The sequence below is a fragment of the Phyllobates terribilis genome, unplaced genomic scaffold (genome assembly GCF_046119375.1).
Source record: "Phyllobates terribilis strain yellow unplaced genomic scaffold, ASM4611937v1 Scaffold_3__8_contigs__length_932513732, whole genome shotgun sequence".
NCBI lineage: Eukaryota > Metazoa > Chordata > Amphibia > Anura > Dendrobatidae > Phyllobates > Phyllobates terribilis.
Genome location: NW_027362763.1, coordinates 903,651,888 through 903,665,314, shown reverse-complemented (window position 1 = coordinate 903,665,314; position 13,427 = coordinate 903,651,888). Strand labels below are relative to the sequence as shown.

Sequence of the window (13,427 nt, the reverse complement as noted above, 5' to 3'; positions counted from 1 at the left end):
GCTTATCACAGGAGGGGGCGTTGCCGGACTAGTATAGTCCAGCAATGTTAATCTCTTAGTGATAAATCCTTCACAGTTAGTAAACAACAGTTCGCACTTTGACAAGTGACACATCCCTGAATTCTGTGTTTCCGCCTCTACCTCACACTGTCTTCAGATTACATAGCAAAAACCCACTGACAGATTCCCTTTAACGGCTCTATACATAGTTATAACATGGCCTTGAGCATTGGCAATAACCCTGATGCTTTCTAACCCTGATAATGAATCAGTCTCTACAGATAAACTCTATTCTTTATGCTACAGATGAATGATTGAAGACCAATATACTAAGTGATTACAACGCAACATAACTAAGTTGTTTGAGATAGACGTCTGTGCAATAACAAAGTCGTGCCTTCAGGTAGCAGGGTTGTTAACCAAAACTGGATGAAAAAACTCATACTAGATTAAACAAGCACCTGATAGAGTTCCAAAAAACAGATATAAACCTGTAAATAACTCATCAAAATTAAGGGTGCAGAGGGTGGATATTATGGGCCTTAGATATTCAATGATGTATGGATGCCATTAGGACAAAGTACAGTTTTACATGAGGAGTCAAAACTATATTTTTGCCCTGTAGTTGAAAAACGACATGGGACCATCAAGTTCAATCGTTAATACATGTCTGATTGCTAGGTTAATTATAACCCTTAATTTCATTTGTTATCAGATAAGTATCAAGATGTTTCTTAAAGCCTACACATTAGAGTAAAATTGGCGCAGCAGGATCAGCCGACAGTCTAATGTATATGGGGGCCACCTGACTTCCATCACCCAACAGATGATGTCAGGGAAGAGAAGGACCCTGCATGTTAGATGTCTAACAGCTGATTGTTTTGTACTTCGGGAGATAACCCACTGCTGGAGAGGTCTGGCAGTGGCTCTTTCATAGAGAACACAGGAGCACTTAGCCAAGCTGAGCATTCCTGTGTGTGGGGAAGTCGGTCAAAAGCTACCTAGTGTTATGCCTCTGCTGGTCACACCCTCATCATCAACCATCATTTGTAAAGGTAAATCATATACTATCATAGAATAAAAGTGGAAACAACAAATTTATTCAAACTATTCACTTACAAATAACCATCTGTATATTTTGTATATCCATCATCATTTGCTTGTTATGCATTACAAATGCATACGTTCCTCACTGCTTTGTTTGCTGCTAAAATTTTAAGTATGCTGTTTTTTTTTCTTAATAAGATTTTCTTATAAGAGGTGTTTTAGGGACTTTAATATTACAGGATTATTCCCAAAATCACATGTAATTCCCAATTTATAAGATTTGTAAAACTTACTGACCACTGGGGGTCTAACCTCTGGGACTGTCAACTATCCTGACATCTGGGTTGTGGAACCTTGGGATTTGGTCTACGCTGCTCAATATGGATTGGTGGGAAGAGGAAGAGGTGCGCATGCTCAATATCAACTCCATTCATTGTATTATGCTCTGTTTTCTTCAACAATCCCATAGGCAATGTATGGAATGGAGGTCAAACATATGCACTGCCTCTCCTTTCAAGATGGAGTTGCAGAGCCCCCAATCTTGGTTTTACACCACCAGTGATTAGTAAGCTAACCCATATCCTGTAGATAAGCAATAACTTGTAATTTGGAAATAACCCTTTAATGAGCAATCCCAAGGATAGCTCATCAATATCAGATTTTGGGGGTTCAATCAGCTAATTCTTGGAGCTACTGCACACCAGACGTGGCATTGCTCCATATATTGTGCAATGGCTCTAAATTGCATCAAAAGCTTTCTCCTATTCACAAGACAATCTTTGAAGATATGTTTAGAATAATATATCTATCTTTAATATCAATTATATTAATATGGATAAAAATAATAACATATCTGTTATTCAGAAGGGCATGTTTGAAGAACCCCAGCCCATGGGAAAAGTATATTGAAACTGTTGTAAAAGAAAACAGGATTAATTGCTCCTGGTAATGATCATGTTAATGGTTCCATTTTAAAAAAGTGCCTCTTAATAATGAGATGTACAATGACTACTTCATTTTTCATTTCCACCCGTTTTGATACTTCTCCCCCAATGTGTTGACTCGGCCAGGAAAAGGCAACACGTTTCCATAAATCTGCATTCTCTAGCCTGGTTCCTGTAGAGTATAGGAACAGGGAATGCAGAAAATTTCAGACCTGCTCCATTTTTGCTTTTTTACTGCTAGTTTTTGACCAACTTATGAGTCAAATTAATATTGTATAGCATTATTCAGTACCTTTAAACAGTACTTTAAAAAAAGTTGAAAGTCATCAAATGATAGTGAATAAAACAATATATATTTGCCACATATTATTGTATTTGCCATCTAGTAAAGATCTTTTAATATTTGCCATTTACTCTCAGGTGTCTACATGTAATCAGCAATGTATGCATGTATGGACAGTCCTTTCCTTCTCCCCTATCTTGTAGCCCTACCTATGAGACATTTATGGATCATAGACGCGCCATAAATATCTCTTATTAGAATATCTTCTTTAATTACTATCCCATCTACCATAATCGGTTTCTACCTTCCCAAAGTTCAGATCCCTTGCTCTAGAATGTAAGGTGAAGATCAGTTTAGTATGTGTTGTACAGATTTGATTCCACTAGAAATAAGACCAAACATATAATTATCTAAACTTTTGTCAATTATTACAATAATTACTATTCTCTAGTATGATGATTATTCTTATTTACATTGTACGATTTGACATTATACATCTTTTTTATCAGTCTTTTCATTCATGCTTTCATTTGTTTTGTTTATATTTTTGCCAGCTACTGTAACTCCCTCTTTGTCATCCGCTTTGATCACTACTAACATAACCACGTATAGTCCAGTATCTGGTAAGAATTTATATCATGAATTATCTAGTTGTATAGAGATTGAAGAAGATTAATCTGCAAATTACTCATTTCTTTTAAGGCAAGCAAGACTGTTTGAATTTATAAATGCACCATCTTTATAGAATTGGTATTTTTAATTTTTGTTATTAAAAGTCAAAAGGAACTAAAAGTATTACTGTATGCAGAGTTTATCCTGACAGATGAGTTATAAAGCATTTAATATGGAGGTTTGACCATTTGGGTATATCTCTCTTTTCATTGGAAATTTATGGGAACTATAAAAACTGCATAGGATTAATGATGGCTCCAGCAATCAGCGTCCTTCCCAGTGTTTTATCACCTATTATATCAAGCAGTCAAGAAAATTATAGCTATTAAATCTAGAGACTTTATATTATAACACATAAGATTATATTAAGCCATCTAATTAAACATTTCATTTCAATTTAAGTTCAATGTTTGATTAATATTTGCTGCATAGCCATCATATTTATCTAATTTTTACATATTTGTATTGAAGATAATTTTCCAGTTTTACCTAAATTATTGGTTTTGTTTAGATTGAATACTTTGAGAACATTTGATCTTTAATGATAATGACTCAATAGACTTAGCTGCACTATACGTACCTATATGTAGGTAAAGTAAAAAAACGCCAATCAAATTATTGCTAAAATTATTTTTAGTTCCCGAATAACAGTAACAAAAATCACCAAGTGTGGGACACCTTAAAATGTCAAAATCTTTAGTAATATTTGCAGTAAGATACACAAATACTTTAAAAATGTTTCCCATTTTAAAAAAAGTGGTCCCGTCCCCACAGGATTGGATACCTGTAAATAAATAGATTCTTCCCCAGGGCCTGTGCTGGATCCCTGCCGCTGCTCCTGTCTTGTTTCTTAGGCTGCAGTGATGACAGCATGACTACAACTCACATCACTTCTGCAGCCAATCACTAAGCTCAAGGGCTCTGCTACTGTAGAAGGTATGAGCTGACAAGCTCACTGACTGGCTGCAGTGGTGATGTGTGCTGTATTGACTAGGATACTGTGCAGGTCTGGGAAATAATGAATATGATCTCTGCTTGTTCTCTTACAAGTATCCAATCATTTGGGGACCACTTTATAAAGGTGGAAAACCCCTCCAAGATAATAAATGAAGACCACATGTGGGTGGTGAAATGAGAAAACAGAGGAAAACATTCACCCCCAGATGAAACAATGTGAAACGCGCATCAGGTGAGGAAGGCTATTTGCGTCTTGGTAACTTGCCAATAAACTGTTCAAAGGGTGTCCCCCTGCTAGATCATACAGCGGAAATTTTGTAGGAAATAAAGTATTTTACCATTTTTATAAAATCAATGGGATGTTAACGAGAGTTGGTTCTTCTAACCACACTCAAAGAGGTTGTTCACTACTTTTACGTTGTCATGTTTTTATTGTTTGTGATCCCCTAAGGTTATATCCCAAGTTGGATCTATTACTTACATAGGTTTATTATCTGTGCTGGCATTAAAGCAGCATTGTATTATTTATCACCTTCACTGTCATTTATTCTCAGGTAGACTTTTTTCCTTCTGTTTTCTAATTTTTTTATCAACCACATATGTTATTGATGTATTCGTGTAATATACATATTAATAAATATTTAGTAATTGTAATATTGCTGAGTTTCACACGTCCTTAGATATTTGTCACTGTACTATGTAAAATACATATCAGTCATAATATTCAAGAACAGTAATTGGTTTCGGGTTAAATAATGATCTTCAGGTAGCAACTGAATTTTTTTTCCATATTCTTGTCAATTGATCTGGAAAAAGAGCAAAAGGCAAAAATTTGCTGAAGATATATCCTGTATATGTATTACTCTTCCAAAGTCACCACTGTGTTCTCCAATGGTCCAATGGGATCAACATCCATTGATTGGCTGCAGCAGTCATGTGATGCTTCCCTCTGAATGTTGATCCCAGCAGACCGGTGGCGGGACACAGCGCTAACTACCAAGGACCAGCGCTGGTCCGGGAGGTAAATTGCATTTATTTTTCACCTCTCTGCACCCATTAATAATGTGTTACTAAGCAGTGGATAATCCCTATAAGGAGGTTGCCCCAAAAAGTCAAAGCAGTGGCAGAAGCAACAATTAGAATCTATTGAAACCACATCAAAGTAAATGTAACTTGCATATACAAGGTATTTTGGAGAAAACATTATGCTATTATCTACCGTTATATGTAGAAATGTTAGCAATTTGTTGAATATCCCGAATTTCTATATGTGTTCCTTTGTTACAAAGGTTTATAATTCTTCAATGTGGTTTGCAAGCTTCTTTTAGAATTACTTTTTATAAGCCTGGCTTGCAAAATAATGAATCACAGCAATTAATTACTTGGCTACAATATGCAATATCAATATGGGTATGTTCACAAACAGCAGAATTTCTGAAACTGAAAACCACTTTCATATGTCTGAATAGAGAGGTTCTGCAGCATGTGCATGGATTTTTGGAAGCTCCAATCAGATGTATCAAACAGTGGCAGAACTGGTGCAAAAAAATCTTCCTTGAGTGAACATAGCCTAATGATCATTGCTATCCACAATGGTTCACATCCTTGTGCATATGTATAGTATGTAAATTATTGAATGGCACCTATTGCTTTATTGCACAATAACCTTACCCGCCTAGATTACTGAATTTATTGTCACAACCAATGCTTTACCTGATTAATGGGTCCCAGTGTCACTATTCGAGCTCACATTTTATTGTGTTCTTCCCAGCTATCGTAACAGCTTCACCATCCACTATGATAACTACTAACATGACTAATATCACCGTCGATAGCACAGAGCCTGGTAAGGAACCCATATTATAATGTCTGCTAATGTATTTTATGGTTTACATTTGATATATATCAGAAATTGCGAACTAAATATTCTGTATGGATCAGCTTGAAAGCCGATTTTGTGAGAGCATGAATTAGCATAAAATATGTTATATTTGCACACATACATGCTGAATTATATATCTCTTATGAAAATAGAATAGAATCCGTTGCACATGGAAGATGGATAATATCAGTATAGAATATAGACATTGTGCACTTTTTCTTTGGAAAGTTTAATGTGTTGTTAATATTGTGTATAATGCTTGTTTCCAGCAATAAGGCCTTTGTATCAAATGCAAATCTAAATTAATCCACTTATTTTCCTACAAGTCATTTACAGACAGAAGAAATTTGCAGAAGCAAATTTTTATTCAAAAGATTTCTAAACTTTGAAAAATGACTTTTTATTAAAAAGGTTCCCTGCCAATAAACTGTTCAAAGGGTGTCCCACTGCTAGATCATACAGCGGAAATTTTGTAGTAAATAAAGTATTTTACCATTTTCATAAAATCAATGGGATGTAAACTAGAGTTGGTTCTTCTAACCACTGTCAAAGAGGTGGTCCACTACTTTTACGTTGATCACCTATTCCAAGGATAGGTCATCAATGTCTGATCGGCCATCTGATCAGCTGCTATCGGTGTCGTTGGAGGCGGCCGCGGGAAGTACTCACCTGTCGAGCTGCTCTGTCTTCTGGTAATGGCTGGGACTTGTTACTGCACATCCGCCTCCTATTCAAATCAATAGGAGGCAGATGTGTAGTACCCTGCAGTGTCCGCTATCAGAAGATGGATCAGCTCGACAATTGAGTACTTCTGTGCGGCCGTCGCCGCCACCGATAACAGCTGATTGGTGGGGGTACCGGGTTTCAGACCCTGACCGATCAGACATTGATGACCTATCCTAAGGATGGGTCATCAATGTAAAAGTAGTGGACAACCTTATGATTAATAGATGGGGGTTCTGAATGCCCTAATAAAGTGTTTGAAATGGATATTCTAGACCAGATAACCCCCTTTAATTAAACATGACTTCTAAATATTAATTCTATTAATTTATGAAACTTATATTTACTTAGAAAATAATCTAAATACTTAAAATGACTGAAATAGCATTAACTAATTAATGGCATATTCCTTGTTCCATAAATTATGGCATTTCACTAAGATATGCCATTACTTAATGATCGCCGCGGGTTTGACCTCTAGGACCTCTACTGATCCTGAGAATGAAGAAGCTGTAGCACTGCTTCACAATTTGTCCCTTTTAGAGGGGTTACCTTCTTCATCATAGTTCCATCCAAATTAGTGGTGTCAGCTGCCATTTCCAGCATAGCCGGGTACCCAGAAGTGTCTCTATTCGGGAAGAACTGTAAAGGTGATGCAGTGCTGAAGCAGAGTTGTGGCCCCTTTATTCTTAGACTTCGTAAGTGTGCCAGAAATCAAACCTCCATTGACCAATAAGTGATGGCATATCCCAGTGATATGCCATGACTTAATGAGATGGAAATATGTCTTTAAAGAGTAACCGTCGCTTTGATTTTTATTTCATAAAGCAATAATACACATGAGCATAAGAAACTTTGTAATATACCTTATCAGAGAAATCAGCTTCTTTCTCTGCCAGGACTGATCATTTAAAACAACGGTTAGTCTTTAGTAGAAGGACTTAAAGTTGTCTATATTTCTGGAAAGCAGTTATGTGAGGTTCATGTTTGGTAACCTAAAGTAAAGCCTACACTTATATAGTCAGGAAATATATTTATAGCATGACTATTGTGAATTCCTCCAATTAATACATGTAACTTGAAACAGACTGAAAACTAAGCCAGAGACATTCTGTCATTAATGCTACAGTATATAAGGAAATTTCTACATATACAAATGTCTAAGATATAACTGAAGGTTCGACTTAGGCTCACCAAAGTTCAAAGTAAAATTAGTTTTTTTTAGATATCTGAAGTGAACTACTGTATATTATTAATGTAATGTTATAATCACATATATTGCAAGTAAAATTTTGTGCACCAAGTTGACAGAAATGTATTTTTGTTGCAAGTAACTGCTTTTTTTCAATCCATTTATTGTATGGCATAACATATACAGATCTGCAGGAACTCAAAGTTCCTGCTACATTTCCCATCAGAATGAAGAGAAACCTAGTTACCCGTCCTTGGGAAGGATGGCAGCAACAAATGCAAGACTCAAAAATAAAAGGTGTACGAAGTATAGGGATTATTTCTACCCCAATTGTGTGGCCAGTGAAGCAGAGACCAGCATCTTCTGAAAAGAGTACGACAAGCAAAATACCAATCAACTTCTGGTTAATGACAACCCCATCAATTTGGACATCATCTATAAATCATAGGATAACTACAATGGTCAGTACAGAGGGTGAAGCAATCAAAGAAAACAGGTCCACTAGTACAGTATCATCTAGTAATGTTTTAGCTATTTTAAAGAATGTTTCAAGCAAATCATCTTTATTATTTGGAGAAGATGAATTCTCAAAAATGGGAACAGCAGGATCTGGAAGTGAAGATGAATGGCATAATATGTCAGTGATGGAACCAGATAATATGTCTTTCAGTAGAACACAGATTAGCAATACTAATAACATGAAAAGAAATCAAACATGGTGGCCACAATGGATTATGCATAACTTTGACATTTTTACTCCACCATTGAATGCTAAAAGTGTAGTAAAGTATAGTAATGAGTATAGCAAAAAGACATCAGAATATTACTTTCGTGATCACGCAAGTGGAAATCATGACAATAATACTGAAAACACATCTGAAAAAAGGAACAACGCGACACGTAAACTTCCATTTGTAATAAATGATTCATATATGTTAACTTCTGTGGTGACACCAACAGAGGAATTCAAGTCAGAAAGATCCAATTATAAAGGACTTGAAAGGTTTTATGGTTTTCAAACTCCAAGTAGTTATCGGACACATGGTATGAAAAACACAGAAGAAGCAAAATATGTTCAGGAGGATAATGTTAGTATATCTACAGAATCTCCATCTGATGTGCAAAGCCCTCAACCAAATAATTTAGCTCCTTCTTTATTAAGGAATCAAGTAATGGACTCAGTATATGCACAGAACATTTTATTTACGGACAGTGTGTCTTGTGATACTGTCTCCAGTTGTACCTTAGTATACGACATATTACCTACCCAATCCAAGCTGTCTCTTGGAAGTTTATTGGCTCACCGAGCAAATATGCATCATGTAAGTATCAACAATATGAGGGATCCCTTATATCCAACACTGGTAGAAGAGCTGTTACCAACAAGAACAAGACATCATGAAGGATTATATAGTACAGTATTAAATCTGGATAGTATGCCCTTAGATAGACAATCTATATATTTCCCTGAAACAAAAAAGACTGGCATTCTGAATTCAAGGGGGGAAGAGCAATACCATTTGATGACCACAAGTTATGATGTGTCAGACAACCAGTGGAAGAACTTTATACTCAACTATGGAAAACCCAGTGAGAACTTAAAATTGTACATGGTTGGTCCAACCACTGAACTTCCATTTGCTACTTCATCTACTGAAATAGTAAGCCCACATCCAACTGTTGAGATCAATGAGTATCAAAAACATGTTGACGCAGTGGAATTTTCTGGTGACGATGATTTTTTGGAAGCTGAAAAGTTATATTTAGTGTCTAGGAGTCATATAGTTGAATCCACTGATGCCATTGAAGGACTTTCACATATGAACACAACATTTAACCTGGCTCCAACCAAGACGTTGTCAAATTATTTGCTATCAACATCTATTGTCCAACCAGTAGGTAATGATAACTTTAAATCAAATATAACAACAAGTAACCATTTAGATATAAGAAATTTAGAAACCACAACACAGTTAAAGGATGGAAAAAATATGGGTGAAATTGACCTCAGCACTTCTGTAGACATTCTTTCCTTACAACAGTCTTTTGGTAGTCAAAAGTCATCTGATGAAGCTAACAAAATTAAACTTGTGCCATGCACTATTCAGGTTTTGGTTAATCCTGAGCAACAACATCAACAAGAAAATACTCATCCAGAATTTATCAAACCTCAGGGTACATTGCATACTATAGATATAACATTCCAAGCGAGTGAAATCAGTATCTTGACAGCAAGTAGTGGCATTAATGATGACTCATTAAAGCAAAGTAATTTTCTCAGTAAGGAAGAATCATTAGAAATAAGATACAACACCTATATGGCAACACCCCCGCTGGAATATAATCTCTTATCAACCACATATGAAACATATTTGATGAGTAATGCTCAACAAATATCAACAACCACCAGGTTACCATCTTTAAACATAAAGACTCAGAGTGATGTAAATGCTGATCAGATTTCTCATCTGATTACAAGCTCAATAATAAATAATCTATGGAATTACTGGAAAATTACAACTCTCCCTGAAAATCCAGGAAAGTCAATCAGCATTATGGGAAAAACACGAACAAAAGTGTTAACAAGCATGGATACCGAATATTTTTCTGAAAGTTTTGCCACATTAGGATTTTCAGACTCCAAACCAACAGATCTTATAAAGGAGAATTCTCTTGTTTCTGAAACTGGATTTTCACATCAGCCTACGCATCAAGAAGATTACTTTAATAACACCAGTCAAAAGCTTGTTAGCAATGGATCATTTGAAGCAATTACATTGGCTCCACCAGACCTGCTCTGCCCGTGCAGTCATCTGTCTGATGTTACCTGTTTCTGTGGACAGGAGGTTAACAGCAGTATGTAGATGTATCTTCCTAGACTAGACACCCCCTTAATGATAGTCATTATATTTCTCAATAGATGATTGCTTGAAGAAAATGTTAGTGCTACTAAAAGTGTTTGTAGTAGAAAAGTAGCATTGATATGCAATATTATTAAGAAAATAATTAATCAAATCACTTATATTGTGCTTAAATATAAATATTAACTACTAGATAATATTTATGCTGTGATTCTGCTGTAAATTCTCCACTAAAAGTAATATGTTGTAACTTTTAAATTCATTAATATACTTATAAGGAGATTGCAAAGTTTGGACACCATGTCAAATTTTTTTTTGCAGTTGAGTATTATGTCGCATTTTATGCCATATTACGTACATAGAATATTTTGCTTTAGTTATTTATTTATTTTTCTTACTGATAAACCACCATCATATTCCACAGCACTTTACAGATATTGTCATCACTGTCCCCACTGGGGCTCACAATCCTATCAGTATGTCTTTGGAGTGTGGGAGGAAACCGGAGAACCCGGAGGAAACCCACGCAAACACGGGGAGAACATACAAACTCCTTGCAGATGTTGTCCTTGTCGGGATTATAACCTAGAATCCCAGTGCTGCAAAGCAACAGTGCTAACCACTGAGCCACCGTGCTGCCCGTTTTTTAGTTAGATGGAAATGCTTAGAATGTGCTAAACATCCCTACTCACATATAGCTCCTTACATATAGCCCCATAATTTTCAGTATTGGACATGATTTCTGCTGCCCTATACATAGTAGTTGTTCCCAGTTCCTAATTTTTAGATTTTAATATTGGTCAATTGAAATTGTAAATTGTTTCACAATTCTATAATAAGTTGAACTACTTGTTAGTCATTTAACATCATTTTGGTAGTTACAGCAATTTTTGGAACAGGCTCAGAACAAGGTTTGCCTAAGGGCAGTGTTGTATGAAAGCATCATCAAATTAAGCCAAACTGTAGAGATACACAAGATTTATTTATTCTATAGTGTTTTTAATGAAAGAGAGTTCTTATAAAACTTAACGTTCAGTGCACATAGGCCGCCATTGTTCTCGACAGCACAGGTCCTGTTTACACAGCACAATATGCTGCTGAGGATGATGATCTTTTGTGGAGCACAAAAGATCATTTCATTCAATGAATGAGAAATTTGCTTGTTCATTGGGTGATCACTAGCCTGTTTAGTAGCCAGTTTACGCAGGCCAACGCTGCTTCAGTTGCAGACTGAATGATCTGTAATAGATCTTTCATTGCCAATAGGCAGCCATTGTTGTTGGCCAGACAGGTCCTTTTTTACACAGCGTGATGCATTGCTGACAGCATTTTACTTTTTCGTTGGATGATCTGCAGCCAGTTTATACTGCAAAGGCATCGTGAATGAGTGTTCACAATAATCTTGCAGTGTAAATGGACTCTCAGCTATATAGTGGAATAGCATATTATGAATCCAATGTCTACACAATTAATCCACTGTATGTATAGATGGTTTTATTAGATGCATAGATTATATCACACTACTGTCAGTTCATATCAATTTTACTTGATAAATCACTAATAAATGAAAATAGAACAAATAATAAAATCATATGGGATGCATGGTGGCTCAGTGGTTAGCACTGCAGCCTTGCAGCGCTGGGGTCCTGGGTTCAAATTCCACCAAGGACAACATCTGCAAGGAGTTTGTATGTTCTCCCCGTGTTTGCGTGGGCTTCCTCTGGGTTCTCCAGTTTCCTCTCACACTCCAAAGACATACTGATAGGGAATGTAGATTGTGAGCCCCAATGGGGACAGCCATGATAAAGTATGTAAAGCGCTGCGGTATATGTTGGCGCTATATTAAAAAATAAAGATTATTATATAATTTCATACATAGTCAAACATTAAGAAATATTGTAAATATTTTTGCATAGACATATTATTTCTTTGACTATGTAAATGTGTTAAATTGTCACAATATGTATCTTATTATTTTTTTTGTGTGCGTTGTTATCCTCAAAAACAGGTTTCAATACACACAAAAAGATACCAATAATCTATAGAAGAGAACATGTGCTATCGCTTCAAAGGGAGACTGTAATGTAAAATAACATTACTAACCTGCAGATATGGGGTTAATCTGCAGAAATTAATAGTGTTATTTTACAGGACAGCGTTCTGACACTGAGAGCCGTGCTGCTGGGAGGAAATAAACTTTATTCCCCCTGGCAAACTCAGACTTCCAGCCATAGGAGTGGCGCTGGCACGGTTTCAGTGCATTGACTGACAGCAGGCTCAGCATTTGAGCTTGTCAAATGTAGTAGTTTGATTTTTACTGAAATGTATATGAATTGAGGGTGGTGATATTAATATATATATTTTTTAAAATCCATATAGCATATGCTAGGACCTGGTGTATACTATAACACTTTAATAACCACCTTTTAGGCTATGTTCATGTGGCACCCCAGGGGTCTGGTTTCCACAGTAATGTAATGTTATGTCTGAGAGCAGGTGGGAGGTCCTTTGGTCAGGGATCCTGTGCATGCCACACCTCCTGCCCAGTCTTGGGAGGGGAAGAACTTCCCCTATATAAACCCGGGGCTGAGGCAGGGTTAGGAGTAGAGAAGAAGTAGAGACGAGAAACAGTCATAGGAAGAAACAGCAGAAGCTCAGTGGGAGCAATACTACTACGAGTCAGGGGCTGGCAGCTGCAGAGCTCGCCCTGACTGAGAAGCTTTCTTACCGGACCCGGCGTCCGAGGCTGTGGGGACTAACTCTTACCCAGCAGCAGAAGCCGACCGGCAGGGGATTTCAGGTCCTCAGGCCCAGAAACCCGAAGGCACGGTCACACGCGTGGGACCAGCACCGCCATCGTGGAGCG

The 13,427-nt window shown here is 36.7% G+C and overlaps 1 protein-coding gene across 7 annotated transcripts in view; it reads left to right on the top strand.

The window, feature by feature from the left end:
• The window catches only part of ADGRG6 (adhesion G protein-coupled receptor G6), a 217,112-nt gene that overhangs the window by 126,877 nt on the left and 76,808 nt on the right, over positions 1-13,427 (top strand). For 3 of the 7 annotated variants that reach the window (XM_073672745.1, XM_073672749.1, XM_073672748.1), the window contains 2 exons: positions 2,829-2,897; positions 5,675-5,749. The exons of 1 other annotated variant lie outside the window; for it this stretch is intronic. In XM_073672745.1, the coding sequence (XP_073528846.1) occupies positions 2,829-2,897; positions 5,675-5,749 (144 nt within the window). The remainder of the gene's footprint in view (positions 1-2,828; positions 2,898-5,674; positions 5,750-13,427) is intronic. 3 more of the 7 variants (XM_073672747.1, XM_073672751.1, XM_073672750.1) reach the window with 2 other exon arrangements.